The 19,716-nt window shown below is 34.9% G+C and overlaps 1 protein-coding gene across 1 annotated transcript in view; it reads left to right on the top strand.

Moving 5' to 3' along the window:
• CCDC178 (coiled-coil domain containing 178) overlaps positions 1-19,716 on the top strand; it is a 360,636-nt gene that overhangs the window by 229,761 nt on the left and 111,159 nt on the right. The window contains exon 18 of the mRNA XM_027127538.1: positions 886-1,035. Within this exon, the coding sequence (XP_026983339.1) occupies positions 886-1,035 (150 nt within the window). The remainder of the gene's footprint in view (positions 1-885; positions 1,036-19,716) is intronic.

Genomic DNA, 19,716 nt, shown 5'->3' with positions numbered 1-19,716 from the left:
TAATGTTGTAACAAATAAAGCTTTTTGATTAGGATAAATTTCCATAAGATGAGTTACTAGATTAACAGGTTTGAAAATATTTAAGGCTGTTGATAAATTCCATATTTTTTGAAGCAGCCAAAGAAAATTTTCTGTGCTAGAAATGTAAAAAGAATCAAGGGCTAAACTGAATCACACCTCTAACTTAAAATGAAAGGCAGCCCCTAATTTGCGAGTGGGTAATGTTAGTAAAAGTTACATTCTGAGGGTTTTGTATTAGATTTGACATATATATATTTAGTCATGGGGAGTGCTGTAAAGTTCTCAGCTGCTCCCAAAGCAGATTTAGCTTTGAATATAGCTAAAGTATACTAGTAACAAATAATGGCTTTCTCTGGGTGCTTCTAAACGTTGAGTTCCTTGCTCCTCGTCTTTTTTACTCTTTACTTCTCTTCGTTTTGAATGTTTTCTGTGAGTGCCACCACTCTGAACCTCTTGGAAATAGGATTCTAAGCTTCCAGATGTCTTCTATCTACTTGAGCACTGGGGCTTGAGAAAACGAAAAGGGGTGGGACATTGGAGGAAGTCTTCTGGGATGCTGAGTGAAGCCTCCAGGACTGGGTACTTCCCAAGGCATTGTGGAGGGAGGTCTGGGAAAGAAGGAGAACAAAAGTCAGACAGACTCTGATGAATCAATGTTCAAAAATAAATAAATAAATAAAAAGACCATTTGCATCAAGAAAGAAAATTATTAAATCCAAGGAGGATATTAGTGTCAAGGGAAGCATCTTTTTGGTTTTATTTTTCTACAATATATAATGTAATACTTTTAGATAATTCAAATGTAAAAATTCAAACATAAATTACAATGATTTAATTAAGTACATGTATATATTTATCTTCTAGAAAATACAAGATGTTTCACTAGAAGAAAATCTACATTTAGCTCGAGAGTATCAGAAATTACAGAATATATTCTTAACAGTAAAGGACAACTATTTCAACCTATATGAAAAACAGCTATCACTTGATGGTTTGATTCGAGATAAGAAACAGGTAAGTTTTTCATATTTTTCTAAAATAATGATTTACTTGACGTATGTATCACAAAAAGTAACAAGTAGTCAGTCATGGGGTCTCCAATCTTATGGTGGTCTTTTATATGCCACCAAATGGCATGTTTTCTTTTTGTAAAGTTTTGTTTTTTATTTTTGTCAACATTTTGAAGTTGAATTTTGAAAAAATATTTGAGAAATGAAAAAGCATACTTTCTAATCCACAATGTTATACTAATTTGCTTTTAATTATTGTGCCCTGAACTACCAAATATTTGTAATGCATAGATTTAAATATATTATCATATATTTCAAATTTCAGTTCCATATGTAGGTAACTTTCCATGATATACCTTTAATTCTTCCTCATGATGTATGGGCTCCATATTTTGGTTCCTATTTTCTTATTAAATATGAGACTTAATTAGAAACTTGGAGAAACTTGACCTCTCTGGTTTCTGGAAATCACCAGAAATTCTAAAATATTTTGTAAAATCTTCTATAATACTAAAAGTGGAAAAGGAAAACACACAATATGCCCACAAATCCAAAAGCAAAGAGAAAGGTCCATTCCTAGAGTGTTAAGATACAGCCACTTCCTCTATATTCTTCTCCAGTTACTCATTGACAAGAAAAGTTATTTTCCTTTGAATCTTTGTTTCTTCCCAGAATTTAAATTTCAAAAACTAGAGGCATGATTAATTTTTAACAATTCACCTAGCTGTAAAAACCAGTAGATTGCTAATGAATCCTTTCTCCTGTTGTCACTGAGATTACTACACTATCAATTAGTAGCTTAAAACTTCAGTACTATATTTACTATCATGGAATATAGGGAGGACAGGCCAGGATTTGAGTGTAAGCTCTACCAATTACTAGCTCAGTGATCTTGGCAAATTATTTACCCTTTAAGACCTCAGTTTTCTCATCAGTAAAGTGAAATTTACCTCAGAGGAAAATTTTGATTAGGAATAAAAAAGAGACCAACTGCCATTACTATACAACTGTGAGTAACTATTACATTACATTCATCTACTATGCTGCTTATAAACAGCCTTTGTTTCCCATCCATCTACTCTCACGCAAGTTAAAGCTTCCAAATATAATGGGAGAGAAAGTGTGTATTTTTCTCTTAAAACATTTGTATTGAAGTAGTAGCAAGATGAAGGTAGATCAAGAAATAAGTGTGTTTGGAAAAGAATTAAGAATACAACTATATGCCAAAATTTTAGTGTCCTCAAACCATTGTGCAGGATTCAAAGAAAGGATATCAGTGTATCCATGGAGGTTTTGCCAATCACTTCGCGCATTTGACATTGTTATTGAGTTTAAACATATTTCATTTGTTGCTGATAATTTAGGAGGATAAAAGAATCAATGGCAAAGAATCAATGGCTATACTGTATTCCCTTTTCTAACCAGGAGGGGAAAAAAATAAATTTTTATCTATAGTTGTTATCAGTTTGTATAGAATCCTTTGGTGGCAAATGACAAATAAATTAGATACCTGCGTAACTAGTGAAGAATTCATGCCTTTAAGAAAGATCCCTAAACATAGTATTTCCATAGTAAGAACCAAGTTGTCTTGATGTCATTTTTGGAATTAAAGCACATCCTGATTCAAGATCCAAGGAGTGAGACCCTGGTATAAACAGACAGTGGAGCATGCCTAGAGATTGGGTTTATGTTTGTGATGATCCCTCAAACGAATCATTTTTAGCACACCTGTTTCGGGGAAACTTTCAAAGATTTATTTGTACTTCCAATCATTTTTCATTTCCATTCTTCAGCGATGGAGGTCATTAAGTGCAGGCTGCCCTTGTCGGTGTCATGTAGGATCAATTTGCTGCAATGGACAGAAAGGCCTTATTGATGCTGTTAAATCTGTCAGTGAGAAATCATATGTCATTAGCGTCTAATGCACTGCTTACAGGATGGAATTCGACCATCAAAACCGAGAAAACCCTTTAATATTTTAGACCATTCTCTTGATAGTGCAGCATTTCCCTTGACCAGTTTAGTTTTGAGTATACAGAAGCGCTGCTCAACCTCTGATTCCCTTGTTGAATTTCCTTGTCAGATAAAATGGAACTTTTTTGTATCTCTTTCCTGTTTTAGAATAATTTCATTGATTTTCATTGATGAACGTATTTCATTGATGAACATTCATCATTGATGATGAACGTATTTCATTGATGAATGTATGCCAAACATATGTTCCGTTTGGCAGGGTAAATAATTATATTTTACTTACCATGCTTCTTAGGGAGTATTATTCTTTTTATACACATTATGCACTTTCCTACGTCTCAGTATTTTTAGACCGAGAATAGCAAAGAAAGCCTAATGGAAGAGTAAAACAATTTAAGTACAAAAAATAATGTCCCCTTCCTTACCACAAATTTATATACAGGTGTGGCTCAAATTTTAGAATGTTATAGTATTACTTTTGATGATAGAATTATGTCTGCTTCTTTTGCACATGTTTCTTGACACTTTCCTGTATTCTTTTTCTAATTTTACCCTTTAAAAATCAGAAACAAACAAAAACAATTATGCAAAATTCTTATTAGCCATGTTCATGGGTAATGATAGAACAGAATTTAGTCTAAAGCTTCTCAGATCTCGAAATTTAAAATCGCACTAAAGAGGAATGAAGGAAAAATAACCAAAAAACAGGTTGTATTTCTATGTGAAAATGGACATTTTCATCATTTTCGTTGAAAGATTTCAGATATATTTTTCATATATTCTTTTTTTAAAAAAACATGAATATGTTGATAAAATTACCATGTGTTTGTTTTAATTGCTATCTCAAGTTCTTCAGGCCTGCAAAGAAAGGTAAGCTAAGCAAGCGTGCAAATGTTAATGGTTCTGTTGGCTGAAAACAAGATCTCTTCCAAAACTGGTTAAAATATATTTTAGTTCTTTTATAAACCACTTATAAAGCTTAACCTTTGCCCTACTCCAATTCTCAGTGCTTTCACACTAAGGGAATACAGATTATTATAGAATCAGTCAGTGCTTAACAAGCACTTACGTGGACAGGTATCTGTGCCATGCAATTTGCAAACATTATCTTTGAAATGTCCCTCAGTAATCCTAGAAATTTTTCTATTATCATTATTCTCATCATCTCCTATATAAGATATAGAACTGAGATTGAGTGTGTCACATGGTAACCCGAGTAGAGGAAGACTTACTGAGATGGAAATAAAACTCAGGATTTTCCTACATCCAACCATTTCATAACCATGACACTACCACTCTACTATAACATTACTGAACAATTCTATACATGTCTCATTGGGTTTAAAAGCATGTAAAAGCCACATAAAATATGCATTATGTCTCTAGTGTCCAACTGAAAGAGATTATTTGATTCACTAATTGCTTTTGTAATTTCATCCCATTGAAGGTACTTTTTCAATGATGATTTTCCAATGAGGAAAGGACTACCTCCTTAATTAGAAGCTATTTAATTTCCATAAGTATTATAGATAGGTTTCACAACTCTTAAATTGTAAAACCTTTGGACTAGGAGTGCCTTTAGAAATTTTACCCATCTCTTTTGAAGACTGTGTTACAGATGAGGAACCTTAGGGCCTGAATCGCTCAGGGATTTAATACATATACAGTTAATTAGAAGAAAAGTTGGTCTAAGACACAGTTGCCTTAACTTAGGTTCAAATGTTGTCTCCAAGAGACTATAGATGAGCATGTGTTGTGATATTTTTCCAAGGTTTGAAGGGACCAATAGCTGAGAAGTAATGAGTAACTGCCATGGATATGCTCAGATTGGAGCATCACCTTTTAGTGACCTGATCTTGTGAAGGAGTCATGTAGGGACATGAATCAGAGGACTACTCTGGAGCACTAAGGGGTGCTTCTGGACCTCACAGAATTCAAACACTTCATTCATTCAATTATTCAAAATAAATGATTAATCATCCACTGTACTGACAAAGATACAATAAAGGGCACAGGAATACGCCACCTCATCTCAGCTTCCATGCTGACCGCTGTGATCCCCAGAGTCCAGGGGATTCTTTCCTAGAATAGTCCATAGAATCAAAGCCCAACAGCATCCTCTCTTCACCCAGCCAAAGGACAAATCATGAATCTTTGCTCTTTAATCTATATCACCTCAGCCTCAATGGACAGTTTCCATCATAAATTCTCAAAAATATTGTATCATTCAGAGATCTCATTAGCATGTTTTCTCTTTCCTCTTTCAGTTTTCAAACGTGAGTTTCCTCTAAAACTCACTTTACATTGATTGGGTGAGAGGTCAAAGTCAATTCTAGCAGTGAAAAAAATTATTTTCCTATAGAAAATGTGAAAGCTGTTTTAGTTCTCATTTTTATATTTCATATTGCTTATTATCTTGCATGTATTAAAAATAGGCTTTGAGTGGTGATTTTTATGTGCTTATTTCAAAGTCGATAGAAATTCATTTCTGTGAAAGGAAAACCATAATTTTTAAATAATTTTTGCCTACAACAGGTATGTGATGACTTTGTCAGTATTCCTTCCTCTCTTAGGACACAGGTATATGAGCATGTGCGCGCACACACACACACACACACACACACTTGTTCTAAAGGAGTTACCACACTTCATAGACTAATGAGCTTGAATAAAATTCCTACTGTCCCTTTCTCTAAAGAACTCTCAAGAGACCTCTGATCCCTGAGAATGGAATAGACAACTCGTCATTTTTGTTTTATCCTAATGAATCTTCCTTTTGCTGTCCAAACCCCATGAGAGAAACACCAAAAACTAAGTATATATTTCTGGATAATACTTTAGAAAAGTCAGCTTGGCTTAAATCAATCTAATTCTTCAGTCTAATGCCAATTTTCAGTGAATTGTAGATTTATGTATCTTTTATGCAATTTTGAGAAGATAATCTTCTGGTAAAGTTATATGACAATAAGTAGCTTTTTAATGATACCAACACCTTGAATGTGATTTATTGAGTGTGATGGGATCCCTGATATACCAAAGACACTCAAGGTAAAATTTTGTATACATATATATGTGTGTATATATATATATATATAGATATATATAAATGAGATCCCTCCCCTTGGAACACTGACAGGTTTTGGCACACCGCCAACAGTGGGGACCTATCAAGAATAAATCAGGCTGCTTAGAAAATCACAAAGGTTTGAGAGACAACCAGGAGCCTAGGGCAAGTTTTAATGATAAGTTTCAACTACAAAAGGCCACTCCTTCAAGACTGGGAGAGGTAATACATAGAAAGTGTTTTGCCTAATACATAGGAAAAAACACAGAGTCAAGCACAGTGAGAAAGGAAAGGAATATGTTCCAAATCAAAAAACAAGATAAAGCCTTAGGAAAGACCTTAATGAAACAGAAGTAATTTTCTTTTCCTGATAAAGAATTCAAAATAATGGTCATAAAGGTACTCACCAAACTCATGAGAAGAATGGATGAACACAGTGAGAACTGCAACAAGGGAAAATATAAGAAAGTACTGAAGAGAAGTCACAGAGGGACTTCTGTAGAAGTAGAATATGACAAATGAACTGAAAAATACTCTAAAGGGGTTTAACAGCAGACCAGAAGAAGCAACAGAAAATATCAGGATCTGAAAGACAGGGCACTGGACCTCACCCAAACAGAGCAGCGAAAAGAAAAGAGTTTTAAAAAGTGAGACTAGTTTAAGGGACCTATGGGACAACATCAAGTACAATAACATTCACATTAGAAAGGTTCCAGAAGGAGAAAAAAGAGAAAGGGGCAGACAATATATTTGAAGCAATAGTGGCTGAAAGCTTTTCTAACCTGCAAAAGGAAATAGACATCCAGGTTCAGGAATCCCAGAGAGTTCAAAATAAGATGAACTCAAAGAGACCAAGACACATTATAATTAAAATGTCAGATGTTAAAGAGAGAATTTTAAAAGCAACGAGAGAAAAACAACTTGTTGCCTACAAAGAAAAACCCCTAAAACTATCAGCAGATTTTTCAGCAGAAACTTTGCAGGCCAGAAGGGAGTGAAACAATATATTCAAAGTCCTGAAAGGAAAAAACTTCCAAAGAAGAATATACTACCCCAGCAAAACTATCATGAAGGAGAGATAAAGAGGTTTCCAGACAAGTAAAAGCTAAAGGAGTGCATCACCACTAAATCAGCCTTACAAGAAATGTTAAAAGGTACTTCATAAGCTGAAAATAAATGGCACTAATTAATAACAAGAAAACATGAAAGCAAAAATTTCACTGGTAAAGGTAAATATATAGTATAGGTAGTGAATTAATCATTAATAAAGCTAGCATAAAGGTTTAAAGACAAAATTAGTAAAATTAACTAAAACTACAATAATTAGTTAAGGGATATATAAAATAAAAGATGTAAAATGTGTCATCAAAACCATAAAGCTAGGGGAAGTAAAAATGTAGAGTTTTGGAATGAATTCAATTTTAACTTGCTACCGGCTTAAAATAGACTATTATATACATAGTATGTTAAATGTGAACTCATAGTAACCACAAAGCGTAAATGCATAGCAGATACCCAAAAGAAAATGAGAAAGGAATCTAAACATAAGACTAAAGAAAGTCATTAACCACCAGGAAACAGAGCAGCAGAAAAAACGGAACAGAGGGGAACTACAAAAACAGCCAGAGAACAGTTAACAAAATGGCAAAGTGCAAACCTATCAATAATTGCTCTAAATGTAAATGGACTAAATTCTCCAATCAAAAGACATAGAGTAGCTAAATGATTACAAAATAAAGATAAGACTCATCTTTATGCTACCTAGAAGAAACTCGCTTCAGATATAAGGACACACACAGACTGAAAGTGAAGAGATGGAGAAAGATTTTCTGTGCAAATAGAAATGAAAGGAAAGCTGGTGTAGTTATACTCATATCAGACAAAATAAACTTTAAAACAAAGACTGTAATAAAAGACAAAAAAAGGCATTACATAATGATAAAAGGGTCAACCCAACAAGAAGACGTAACATTTGTAAATACATATGCACTCAACATAGAAGGACCAAAATATATAAAGCAAATATTAACAGACCTAAAGGAAGAAGTGGACAGCAATACAATAATGATAGAAGACTTTAACACCACACTTACATCAATGGACAGATCATCAGACAGAAAATCTGTTAAGAAAACATCAGACTTAAATGACACATTAGACAAGATAGACTTAATAGATATATAAAGAACATTCCAGGGGCTTCCCTGGTGGTGCAGTGGTTGAGAGTCTGCCTGCTAATGCAGGGGACACGGGTTTGTGCCCCGGTCCAGGAAGATCCCACATGCCGCGGAGCGGCAGGGCCCGTGAGCCATGGCCGCTGAGCCTGCGCGTCGGGAGCCTGTGCTCTGTAATGGGAGAGGCCACAACAGTGAGAGGCAAACGTACTGCAAAAAAAAAAAACAAAAAACATTCCATCCAAAAGTACCAGAATACACATTCTTCTCAAGTGCACATGTAACATTCTCTAGGATAGATCATATGTTAGGCCACAAAATAAGTCTCAATAAATTTAAGGCTGAAATCATATGAAGCATCTCTTCCAACCACAATGGTATAAAACTAGAAATCAATTACAAGAAAAAAGTGGAAAATACCAATATGCTATTGAACAACCATTGGGTCAACAAAGAAATAAAAGGAAAAATTTTTAAAAATACTTAGAGACAAATGAAAATGGAAATATAACATACCAAAATATGGGATGTAGCAAAAGTGGTTGTAAGAGGGAAATTCATAGCAATACAAGCCAACCTCAAGAAATAAGAAAAATTTTAAGTAAACAGTCTAACTTTACACTTAAAGGAATAGAAAAAGAAGAACAAATGAAGCCCAACGTTAGTAGAAGGAAGGAAATAATAAAGATTGGAGTGGAAATAAATAAAGTAGGGACTAAAATGACAGTAGAAAAATCAATGAAACTAAGAGCTGGTTCTTTGAAAAGGTTAAATAAATTGACAAACCTTTAGCTAGACTCATGAAATAAAAAAGAGAGAGGCTCAAATAAATAAAATCAGAAATAAAACAGTACAAGTTACAATTGATACCACAGAAATATAAAGGATCACAAGAGACTACTATGAACAATTTTACATCAACAAATTGGACAACATAGAAGAAATGGATAAATTCTTAGAATCATAAAATTTTCCAAGACTGAATCAGGAAGAAATAGAAAAATCTAAATAGACCAATTTTGAATAAGGAGATTGAATCAGTAATCAAAACCCTCCCAACAACAACAAAAAAAATCCAGGACCAGACAGTTTCACTAGTGCATTCTACCAAACACTCAAAGAAGATTTAATACCTATTCTCAAACTCTTCCCAAAGGAGGGAATGCTGCCATACTCATTTTATGAGGCCAGGCACCCTGATACCAAAATCACACAGAAAAGAAATTTACAGGCCAATATCTCTGATGATCATAGATGCAAATATCTTCAACAAAATATTAGCAAACTGAATTCAGTAATACATTAAAAGGATTATGCACCATGTTCACATGTAATTTGTTCCAGGGATGCAGGATAGTTCAGCATCCAAAATCAATCAACATGATATGCCACATTAACAAAATGAAGGACAAAAATTATATGATCATCTCAATAGATGCAAAAAAAGCATTTGACAAAATTCAACATACATTTATGATAAAAAATATTCAACAAAGTGGGTATAGAAAGAATGTATCTCAACATAATAAAAGCCATGCATGGCAGTCTCACAGCTAACATCATACTCAATAGTGAAAAGCTGAAAACTTTCCCTCCAAGATTGGCAACAAGACAAGGATGCCCACTCTCACCACTTTTATTCAACATAGTTTTGGAAGTCCTTGCCGGAACAATTAGTCAAGAATGAATGAGTGAATGAATACATGAATGAATAGATAGATAGATAGGATCAAATTAGAAATGTAGATGTAAAACTGTCATTATTTATGGGTGACATGTTTTTGTATATAGAAAGCGCTCACAACTCCACCAAAAAATATGTTAAAACTACTAAACAAATTCAGTAAAGTGGCAGAGTATAAAATAAGAAAGAGAAATTAAGAAAATCCCATTTACAGTTGTATCAAAAAGAATAAAATATCCAGGAATAAATTTAATCAAGGAGATGAAAGACCTATACACTGAAAACTGTGTCATTGATGAAAGAAATTGAGGAAGACGCAAAGAAATGTAAAGATATTCCATGCTCATGGATTGGAAGAATTAATATTGTTAAAATGTTCATATTACCCAAAGCAATATACAGATTCAAAGCAATCCCTATCAAAATTCTAATGGCATTTTTCACAGAAATAGAACAAGCAATCCTAAAATTTGTATGGAAACACAAAAGACACTGTGTAGCCACAACAATCTTGAGTAAGGAAAACAAATTTGGAGGCATCATATTCTGTGACTTCAAACTCTATTACAAAGCTATATTAATCAAAACAGTATGGCATTTGCATAAAATAGACACATTGGTCAACAGAACAGAATAGAGAACCCAGAAATTAACCCACTCACATATATTCAAGGAGTCAAGAATGTACAATGGGGGAAGGATGGTCTTTTAAATAAGTGGTGCTGGGAAAACTGGACAGCCACATGCCAAAGAACGAAACTAGACCACTGTCTTACATTTACACAAAAATTAACTTGGAGTGAGTTAGACTTGAATGTATGACCTGACACCATAATACTCCTACAAGAAAACATTGACAGTAAGCTATGTGACATTGGTCTTGGTGATGAAGTTTTGGCTCTGACTCCAAAAGCAAAGGCAACAAAAGCAAAAATAAGCAATGGGGCTACATCAAACTAAAACTCTTCTGCACAACAAAGGAAACCATCAACAAAATGAAAAGACAACCTACTGAATGAGAGAAAATATTTGCAAATCATATATCCTGTAAGGGATTAATATCTAAATTATATAAAGAATTTATAAAACTCAATAGCAAAAAAGACAAACAATTTGATTTAAAAATGGGCAGAGGATCTGAATGAACATTTTTCCAAAGAAGACATACCGATGCCCAACAGGCACATGAAACAATGCTTATCATCACTAATATCAGGAAAGTGCAGATCAAAACCACAATGAGGTATCACCTCACACCTGTTAGACTGGCTTTTATTGAAAAGATAAGAAGTAGCAAGTGTTGGCAAAGATGTGGAGAAAAGGGAACCCTCATGCACTGTTGATAGGAATGTAAATTGGTGCATCCACTATGGAAAACACTATGGAGGTTTCTCAAAAAATTAAAAATAGAGCTGCTGTATGATCCAGAAATTCCACTTCTGGGTATTTATCCAAAGAAAATGAAAACACTAATTTGAAACGATACATGCACCCCTATCTGCATAGCAGCATTATTTACAATAGCCAACATATGGAAATAACCTAAGTGTCCATCAATGGATGAATGGATAAACTCAGCCATAGAAGAGAATGAAATCTTGCCATTTGTAACAACATGTATGGACCTTGAGGGAATTACTCTAACTGAAAGAAGTCAGACAGAGAAATATAAATACCACATGATTTCACTTATATTTGAAACCTAAAAAACAAAACAAACTAAACAAAACCAAAATCATAGATACAGAAAATAGAATGTTTGTTGCCAGAGGGGAGGGGATTTGGTGAGTTGGTGAAACAGGTGAAAGGTCTCAAGAGGTACAAACATCCAGTTACAAATAAGTCATGGGGCTCATAATGTACAGCATAGTGACTATAATCAATAATATTGTAGAGCATATTTGAAAGTTGCATGAGAGTAAATCCTAAAAGCTAACTTTGTATGGTGCTAGATGGCAACTAGACTTATTGTGCTGATCATTTTGCAATGTATGCAAATATCAAATTTTGTACACCTGAAGTGAATATGATATTATACATCAGTTATACCTCAAATTTTTAAAAAGAGTAACTATTGAAAACTATTGTGGACAGATAGACATTAAAAATATTTTCGTTTGTCAGCTGAAGGGTAACCCTCACAGCTTTTCTATAAAAGTTATCCTGAATATTACAGATGTCCCTTTTTAAATTTTGTACTATTCCATCATAGTAAATCACTGATTAAAAAAAAAAAAACTATAACCACAGCTAACACATTACCTGAGAAAAGGAAAGATAATACCATGGTGAATAATATAGCTTTAGAATTTTTGAAGTTGTGTCAGATATAAAATCATTCTCAAATTATTTCCTTTGGTGCTGGTAATCAGAATTGTGTTGTCTTTCAAGGAAAAAATCCTCATTTTAAAGAAATATATATGCAATGTACTCATAGGTTATTGAGAAAAGTATATAAAACAAAGCTACTATCTGCATGATGTACATAGAAAAAGAGCAAAAATGTTATCTGTAAAAGCAGAAAAGAATTTGGCTTGCTTGACTTTTTGTATCAAGCATGCTACAGCAATCTTTTGATTCTAATATGAAACTATAGTAAGGATCATTGCACTAATGCATGAGGATTTGTGATAATGTTGCAGAAATTTTACTGTCATAACTGAACTGCAGTGTAATGACTTTTGTTATCATGGTTTCTAATAACTATTCAGCATGAATTGACCCTACATATGTTTTGCTGCAATAATGTGTCAGTAACTCAAAAAGCTAAAAAGGAAATAAAAAATAGTCAATACAGTACTATGTATGACTTCATGATAACCTTTCTCCATTCTTACTATTAATATTGTTAAAACCATTACAACACAATACTATGTAAACTATAGGATCACATGGAAATAAAAGCTTAGACACATTGTGACAGTTCTAACTACATATACCTAAAAAGTACTCTACAAGAAAACGTGTTCTCCTGTGTTCACCCTGAGAACTAGTTACTGATTGGTTCCTTGCCACTGAGGAGTCTATTACTCTCTGGTGTAGGGAACCTTTGATATGTTTCTCTTCTCCCTACAATGTGTTAGTTTCTTCTTCTTTTTATGAGATATCTCTCTTTTCTTTCTTCCTTTATCTTTGCATCTTTCCTTCTTCATTGCAGTATATTTTCACTTCAGTATCTCTTTATTGTATTAAATAAGAGAAAATAAACACAGTGTCTGTTACACACCTCCAATGTGGCAGTCACCAAGCTACGCATTTACAGCCTGTGTGAAGCATTGAATGCTGCACCTACCCTATCATAAATAGTCACTTACAGATAACATTATCATTAGTATTCTTTTCTTATTTAATTTACAAAAACTCTATGAAACAACTGGACATATTCTCATTTTTCCTCAGGAAACTAAAGTCTGCTGTAACAAAGTACCATAGACTGGGTAGCAGAAACAACAGAAATATATTTTCTCAGTTCTGGAGACTAGAAGTCCAAGACCATGGTGTCAGCAGGGTTGGTTCCCTGAGGGCTGTGAAGGAAGGATCTCTTCCAGGACTCTGTCTCTGGCTTGTAGATGACTGTCTTCTCCCTTTGTATTTACACTGTCTTCCCTCTTACACATCTGTCTAAATTTCTCCTTCTGATAATGACACCAGTAACATTGAATTAGGGACCACTCTTATGACCCCATTTTAACTTAATTATCTCTGTAAAGAGCTTATTTCCAATTACAGTCACATTCTGAGATCCTGGGGTTTAGGATTTCAACATATGAATTTGGGGGAGGGGATACAATAAAACCCATAACATGCGCTTTCTTGTAACTTAAGGCCACACTGCTTTTAAGCGGGAAGCAGTGCTAGAATTCAAACCTAGGCCAATTGGACTCAAGCCCACAGAGTTTCTGCTACTCCACAGCTTCTCTTACAGTTTTTTTCTCTACCCTGCTCAGCCTATTATTCATATACCATATATCATTGCCTCTCTTCAAATGCAAAAGTATTTCAATTATAAATACTTTGTAACACCATTGTATTGGGCAAGAGTATGACTAAGCAGTGCCTAGTAATGAAATACTTTTTGATGGAGAGATTTTATGCTTTTACACAGGAAGTGGCAGTTCACTTATGTTTCTGAAAAATGGTCAGAGGTCCAAGCAAAAAAGTTCCTTTCTCACTAAAGAAACTTTAAAAGGCCCTTCCCATTGCCTCAGACTGGAGAACATGTATTTGCCAAAATGGATGATCCTAATCCCATAGGAACTGCAACAGAAATTAAGATGAAGACATAGGATACACATGTTAAAAAAGAGAGACAGCAGCTCCAAGCAGCTGCTAGTATTTGCAAAGAATACAGAGGGAAGCAAAGCCTTCTGTGGAAATTTGATGATAGAGCACCAAGCTTGGGAAACATGGTAGCATCACTAGAGTTAGACACACACACAGACACACACACACACACACACACACACACACACACACACACACACACACACACACACACCCCACAGCCTAAAGTGCCAGGAAATAATATCATAAAGAACATTATAATAATTCTGAAAAGACAGACTGATAACAAACATATTGTACAAATAGAATTTCTGCCAAGCACAACAGAGATTTGGGGAAAAAATAAGAAAGATACTGAGGGCTGATAAATAGAAACTCCCATCCCTAAAAGAGCATTGGAATGTGACAACACAGAAAGGGAGAAACTGTGGTAACTCTCCTCCCTAAATCCCCAAATATCCTGCTATATTGGAAGTGTGTGGGCTGAGGTAAGGGCTACCACAGTGAATCCCCTCTCAGACTTGAAGATCCAGCTTTTTTTTTTTAATTTTTGTGGTAAGTGGGCCTCTCACTGTTGTGGCCTCTCCCGTTGCGGAGCACAGGCTCCGGACGTGCAGGCTCAGCGGCCATGGCTCACGGGCCCAGCCGCTCCGCGGCATGTGGGATCCTCCCGGACCGGAGCACGAACCCGCGTCCCCTGCATCGGCAGGCGGACTCCCAACCACTGCACCACCAGGGAAGCCCGATCCAGCTTCTTAAAGCTGTATTCACTAACTTGGATGGGATCTTTCTTACGTGGGGATTCGAGGACTGAAGGTACCCATCCTGGGCACCTGTGGACAGTCCATCTGAAGTCGCTGTAGTGATTGTGCACAAGTAGCAGTCCTGAATGCCTGTGTGAGAGAAAGGCCTGGGCTGCCCCAAATAAAGAGCCAGCTGCTCTTGGACTTGTCTCTAGTGATGCCTCACCCAGTTTTCAGTTTCAAGGATACAGAAATAATACCAGAATGGATCCATTTAAAAGAAATGTAGTGCCTACAAAGGAAAATAATATCACACTAACTTCAGACTTCATATCCTCAGTGTTTTATGACAGAAGACAGAAAAATATCTACATAAATTTATAGAACAAATTAAGGCACTCAAGAATGCTGAATCTGGGCAAATTATTGTTTATGTGATGGAAACAAAGGTATTTTTGAATGAGCAAACAAACAACAAATACAGCAAGTTTTAAAACTCCAGATGGCCAATAAACATAAGAAAAATGTTTCTACCTCTCTAAATATTGAATACATACAAATTAAAATGACGTACACATTTTCAACTCTTCTTTTAAACAGAACATCAGTGAGATTGATTATACACAGTGATGGTAGGGGAGAGTGTGGGAAGAGACATTCATAAAAGATGAGAATATTTGTCCATAACCAAATTCACCATCTGACCTGCATCTACTCCACAGTTGCAGTCATTCTTCCTATTAAAATGGTAGTACTCCAGCTCCTAACACAGATAAAGCCCTTCACATGTGCTCTGAATTCCATCCCCTTTCACCTTCTCACAGCCTTCATTCATATAATTTTCCATCCTCTGTATCCTCAGATTTTTCCTCTTCACTGGATTATTCCCATCATTGTACAGACATGATCTAGTATTTACCATCTCAAAAACCCTCTTTTGATTCCACATTCCATAGAGCCCTTCATTTTTTAATAAAACTTTTGGAATAAATTATCTGCATTTACAGTCTTTACATTCTCTTTGCCTTTGAAGTACCACCTCAATGACTTCCATGATGTCAAATCCAATAGTATATATCTGACCTCATCTTACTCAATCGCTCACCAGTATTCAGTCACTTTTAGTCATTCGCCTTCTTGAAGCATCTTTTGCTGTTGTCAGGACACCATGGTCTCCTCATTTTCCTCCCAGCTCACTGGACACTCTGTATCTCTTGTACTAGCAACTCTTACTTTGCTCAGCCTCCAAATATTGGGGGTACTCCAGTGCTCAGCAGTAGGATCCATTCACTTTTTTATTGACTTTCTCACTTTAGGTGGTTGCCTAAATATGGATGAAGTGCACAAACATAATTTTAAGCAAAAGACGCCAAAGAGAGCACAAACTGTATGGTGTTTTGATTTTGTTTTGTTTTGCTCTGTTTTGTCTATATAAACAGACCAAATTAAGCTTGCTGTTAGAAGCTAGGAGAGTAGTTATCCTGGTGGTAAGTAGGGACAGGAAAAGGACATAAAGGGGGTTTGGGGGATACCAGTAATGTTTTCTTTCCTGATCTGAGAGATGGTTCAACTTGTGAATAATTCGTTGAGCTATATACTTACGGTGTATATGCTTTCATGTAAGTGTACCATAATTAAATTAAAACTTAAAATCATCCAGTGACTTACTACTATATTCAGAGTCAAATCCAACTTATTGCCCTGGCCTCCCAGGCTGCATAACGTACTCTCTCCCTCCCTCACATCACTCTCTCACTCACCCCACTCTGCTCTAGCCACAAGCTATTTTTTGATCCTTGACCCTCGGATTCATTCTCAGTATAAGGTCCTTGAAATTTCAGATCCTTCCAGATGTACATTTCTCTCCACATTTCCTATACTTGTCTCCTTCTTACCATTTAGCTATTGCATTAAAAGTCCCCTCTGAAAGCAGCTCTCGCAGAGCCCCCTAAAGTTGTTCCTCGCCTACCCACTCTCATGTCACCTTATTTTATTTTCTTCATAACGCTTAACACGCTACTATTTTATTTTATATTCATTTGTTCATGGTCTGTTTCTGCCAACTGAATGTAACCTCAGTAAGGGCGAGAAACTTATTATCTTATTCATGGCCATAACTCTAGCACCTAGAAAAGTGCCTGGCAAATATTTTTTCAATTACTGGATGATCGTTCCCAGTGGGTTGTCTAACAAGATATTTATGCATACCCACTGAGACAGCATTTCTACTTCTGGGGCTGTATAAGAAATAATCTGCAAAAGTCTGCAAAGATATGTATAATGATGTTGATTATAGCACTGTTTCTAAAAAGGAAAAATGTCAGCATATTCAATGCATGGCCATGTAGAGTTGTCTAAGTATATAATAGAATGGTATACAATGGAGTATTATACAGTCTTTAAAAGGAGTAAATAGCCATGGTACATATTTAATTAAAACACCAAGCTATAATTCAACATGTACTGTATGATTCCTGCTTTGTATTCCCATATGTGTTAGATTTTACTACATTTATTTCTAATGGTCTATCTAGAAAGCTATCTTCCAAAAGTTAGCAGTACTGAGGCTATGGAAGAGTTTCACTCTCTTCCTAATTTCTTTATTTGTTTATTTTGTTTTTATAATGAGCATTTATTATTTCATGACATAAAAATGTAAAGCAATTTTATGCTATAAAATAAAGGATAAAAATTAATAAGGGCCTTGGAACAAGAAGTGGGCATTCCAAAGTAAATATGAGACTTTGAAAAATGTAGGACAGCCAGAGAAAATCTAGAAAAATCCAGACCAGCTAAAATCCCAAATATCCCCAGCTCCCACTGTAAATTCTTTTTACTATAGTTCATTTGCTTTGCTTATTTAAAATAAGTATAATTCTCATTAGAGAATATGGATTCAGTTATTGTCGGAGGGTTTGTAAACGTCACAGTCTGAAGTAATTACACCTTTTATAGGAATTATTCTATCTTTATACAAGGATAAAAACAGATCCTTGCATGTCTTACTCCTTTGAAGACTTTCCTGTGGAGTGCTGGTAACTTTTATAGTAGCACCACATTGTTGATTAATATTCTAATAAGACAGATTTCTTCAAGGTACCTGTTTTGTGTGTTTATTTTATTCCATCCTTTCAATTTTTATCTCCTATTTATACTGATTAAGTAAATTTATAATTATCTAGAGATTGGTAAGAACACTCTAAATCACTCAATTCAGGTCATCTAGTAGCAGTTGACAAAATGGTCCCCAGGACCAGTTCCTGGGAGCTGCATCAAAATATTAGTGCAACTTGAAATTGAAATTTCAATTATCCTTTAATTGAACATTCAAGCATGCTGTGCATCCACCCACCTAAAACTAATGTGGTTAAAGTCATATTTTCTCAAGTTTGTCAATGCAAATGTGACAAAGAGCAGATCCCAAGACCTCCAGAAAATAAAATGGATTGTCACTATCATTTTTCCTTGTCTCTGCGGCCTGTAATGCTATCACAGAACAAGATTAAATGGGTCTGGCATGATTTGCTATTCAGAAAACCATGTTGGTGTTTCATGCAGCCCATCCTTTTCCAGGTGATTAGTATTTGATTGATTACTTCTTCTGGTGTCTTCCCAGGTAACCTGGTAACCAAGTTCAAGTCTTTTACCTCTTTAATAATACATAAATATTTTGTCTTTTCCAGATTATTTTAATTAAAAATTTTAAAAGCCCTTAAGATATTGCAAAGATTTCTATTATCCTAATTTTCATACAGACAGCTTATTTTCCTATTCTTGTGATTTTTATAGACAGCTCTTTTTGCTTTTCTGTTAAATGACTACATGGCTAACTTATTCTCCTCAGGTGTCCATCCTTTCATCATGGCTATTTCACTCTGATCAACAGTTTACAACTAAATACTTTCTCCTAAAAGGCAGTGATGAACAAGTCATTTAATGCCAGCCTGTTTGCTGCTCACTGTATAAATCTCTTCATTCAATAATTCACTATAATTAAACAAATACTGATGGAGCACATACTATTTTCCTTCTCCATCTTTCAGTATAGCAGTTTATTTTCTAATGCTCTTCCCTAATTGATTTGAATTTATTTCCATATTTATGGTTCTTTGTTGATAATAACTCCTGTTCCATCTTTGTAATGTGTCTCTGAGAATCTGTGCCGTATTTTCTTTAGCATTTGTCTTTATTAATCAGAATTAATTTAAATTTGAAGCACTTTCCCTTTGTCTTTAATGCCATATGGATTTCTGAGTTTAACCAATTTTGTCTATTGCTGTTTTCATTGCCCTTTCAGTACATAGCCAGATTACATTTCTTACGTGGTTTCTTGCCAGTATCCTAACCTAGCTAATATGTACATTCCTAAAGGCCTTTGTCTTAATCTTCTTTACTTCATTTTAGAGCATCTGCTGTGCTAAATGGAGGGATAAGACAGATGGAAGATATGCATGGTGTCCACACATAAGGGACTGGCTAGTAGACTTCTTTTTAATCTTCCTTTACCTTTGAATTTATTTCATTAAGTCATTATCATATGATTCAAGATTTACATCTACAGTCATTTCCTCAACTATTTCATAGAACAAACACTAAAAATGTTTACAAAGTGATAATGTCTCTGAATTACTTTTCCAGAGATCTGGGTAAAATCCTGCACTGATATGTGATTTGAATCAGAAATTTCCAGTAAACCAAGGCGTAATATTCTGGTATAGTCACCTGTAGATGTCCATCTTGGCAAATCTTGAATATCTGTAAA

Source organism: Aethalodelphis obliquidens, unplaced genomic scaffold (assembly GCF_003676395.1).
Source record: "Aethalodelphis obliquidens isolate GAN/ISIS:26980383/991018 unplaced genomic scaffold, ASM367639v1 scaffold32, whole genome shotgun sequence".
NCBI classification, from domain to species: domain Eukaryota; kingdom Metazoa; phylum Chordata; class Mammalia; order Artiodactyla; family Delphinidae; genus Aethalodelphis; species Aethalodelphis obliquidens.
This window is presented reverse-complemented; position numbering and strand designations above follow the sequence as displayed.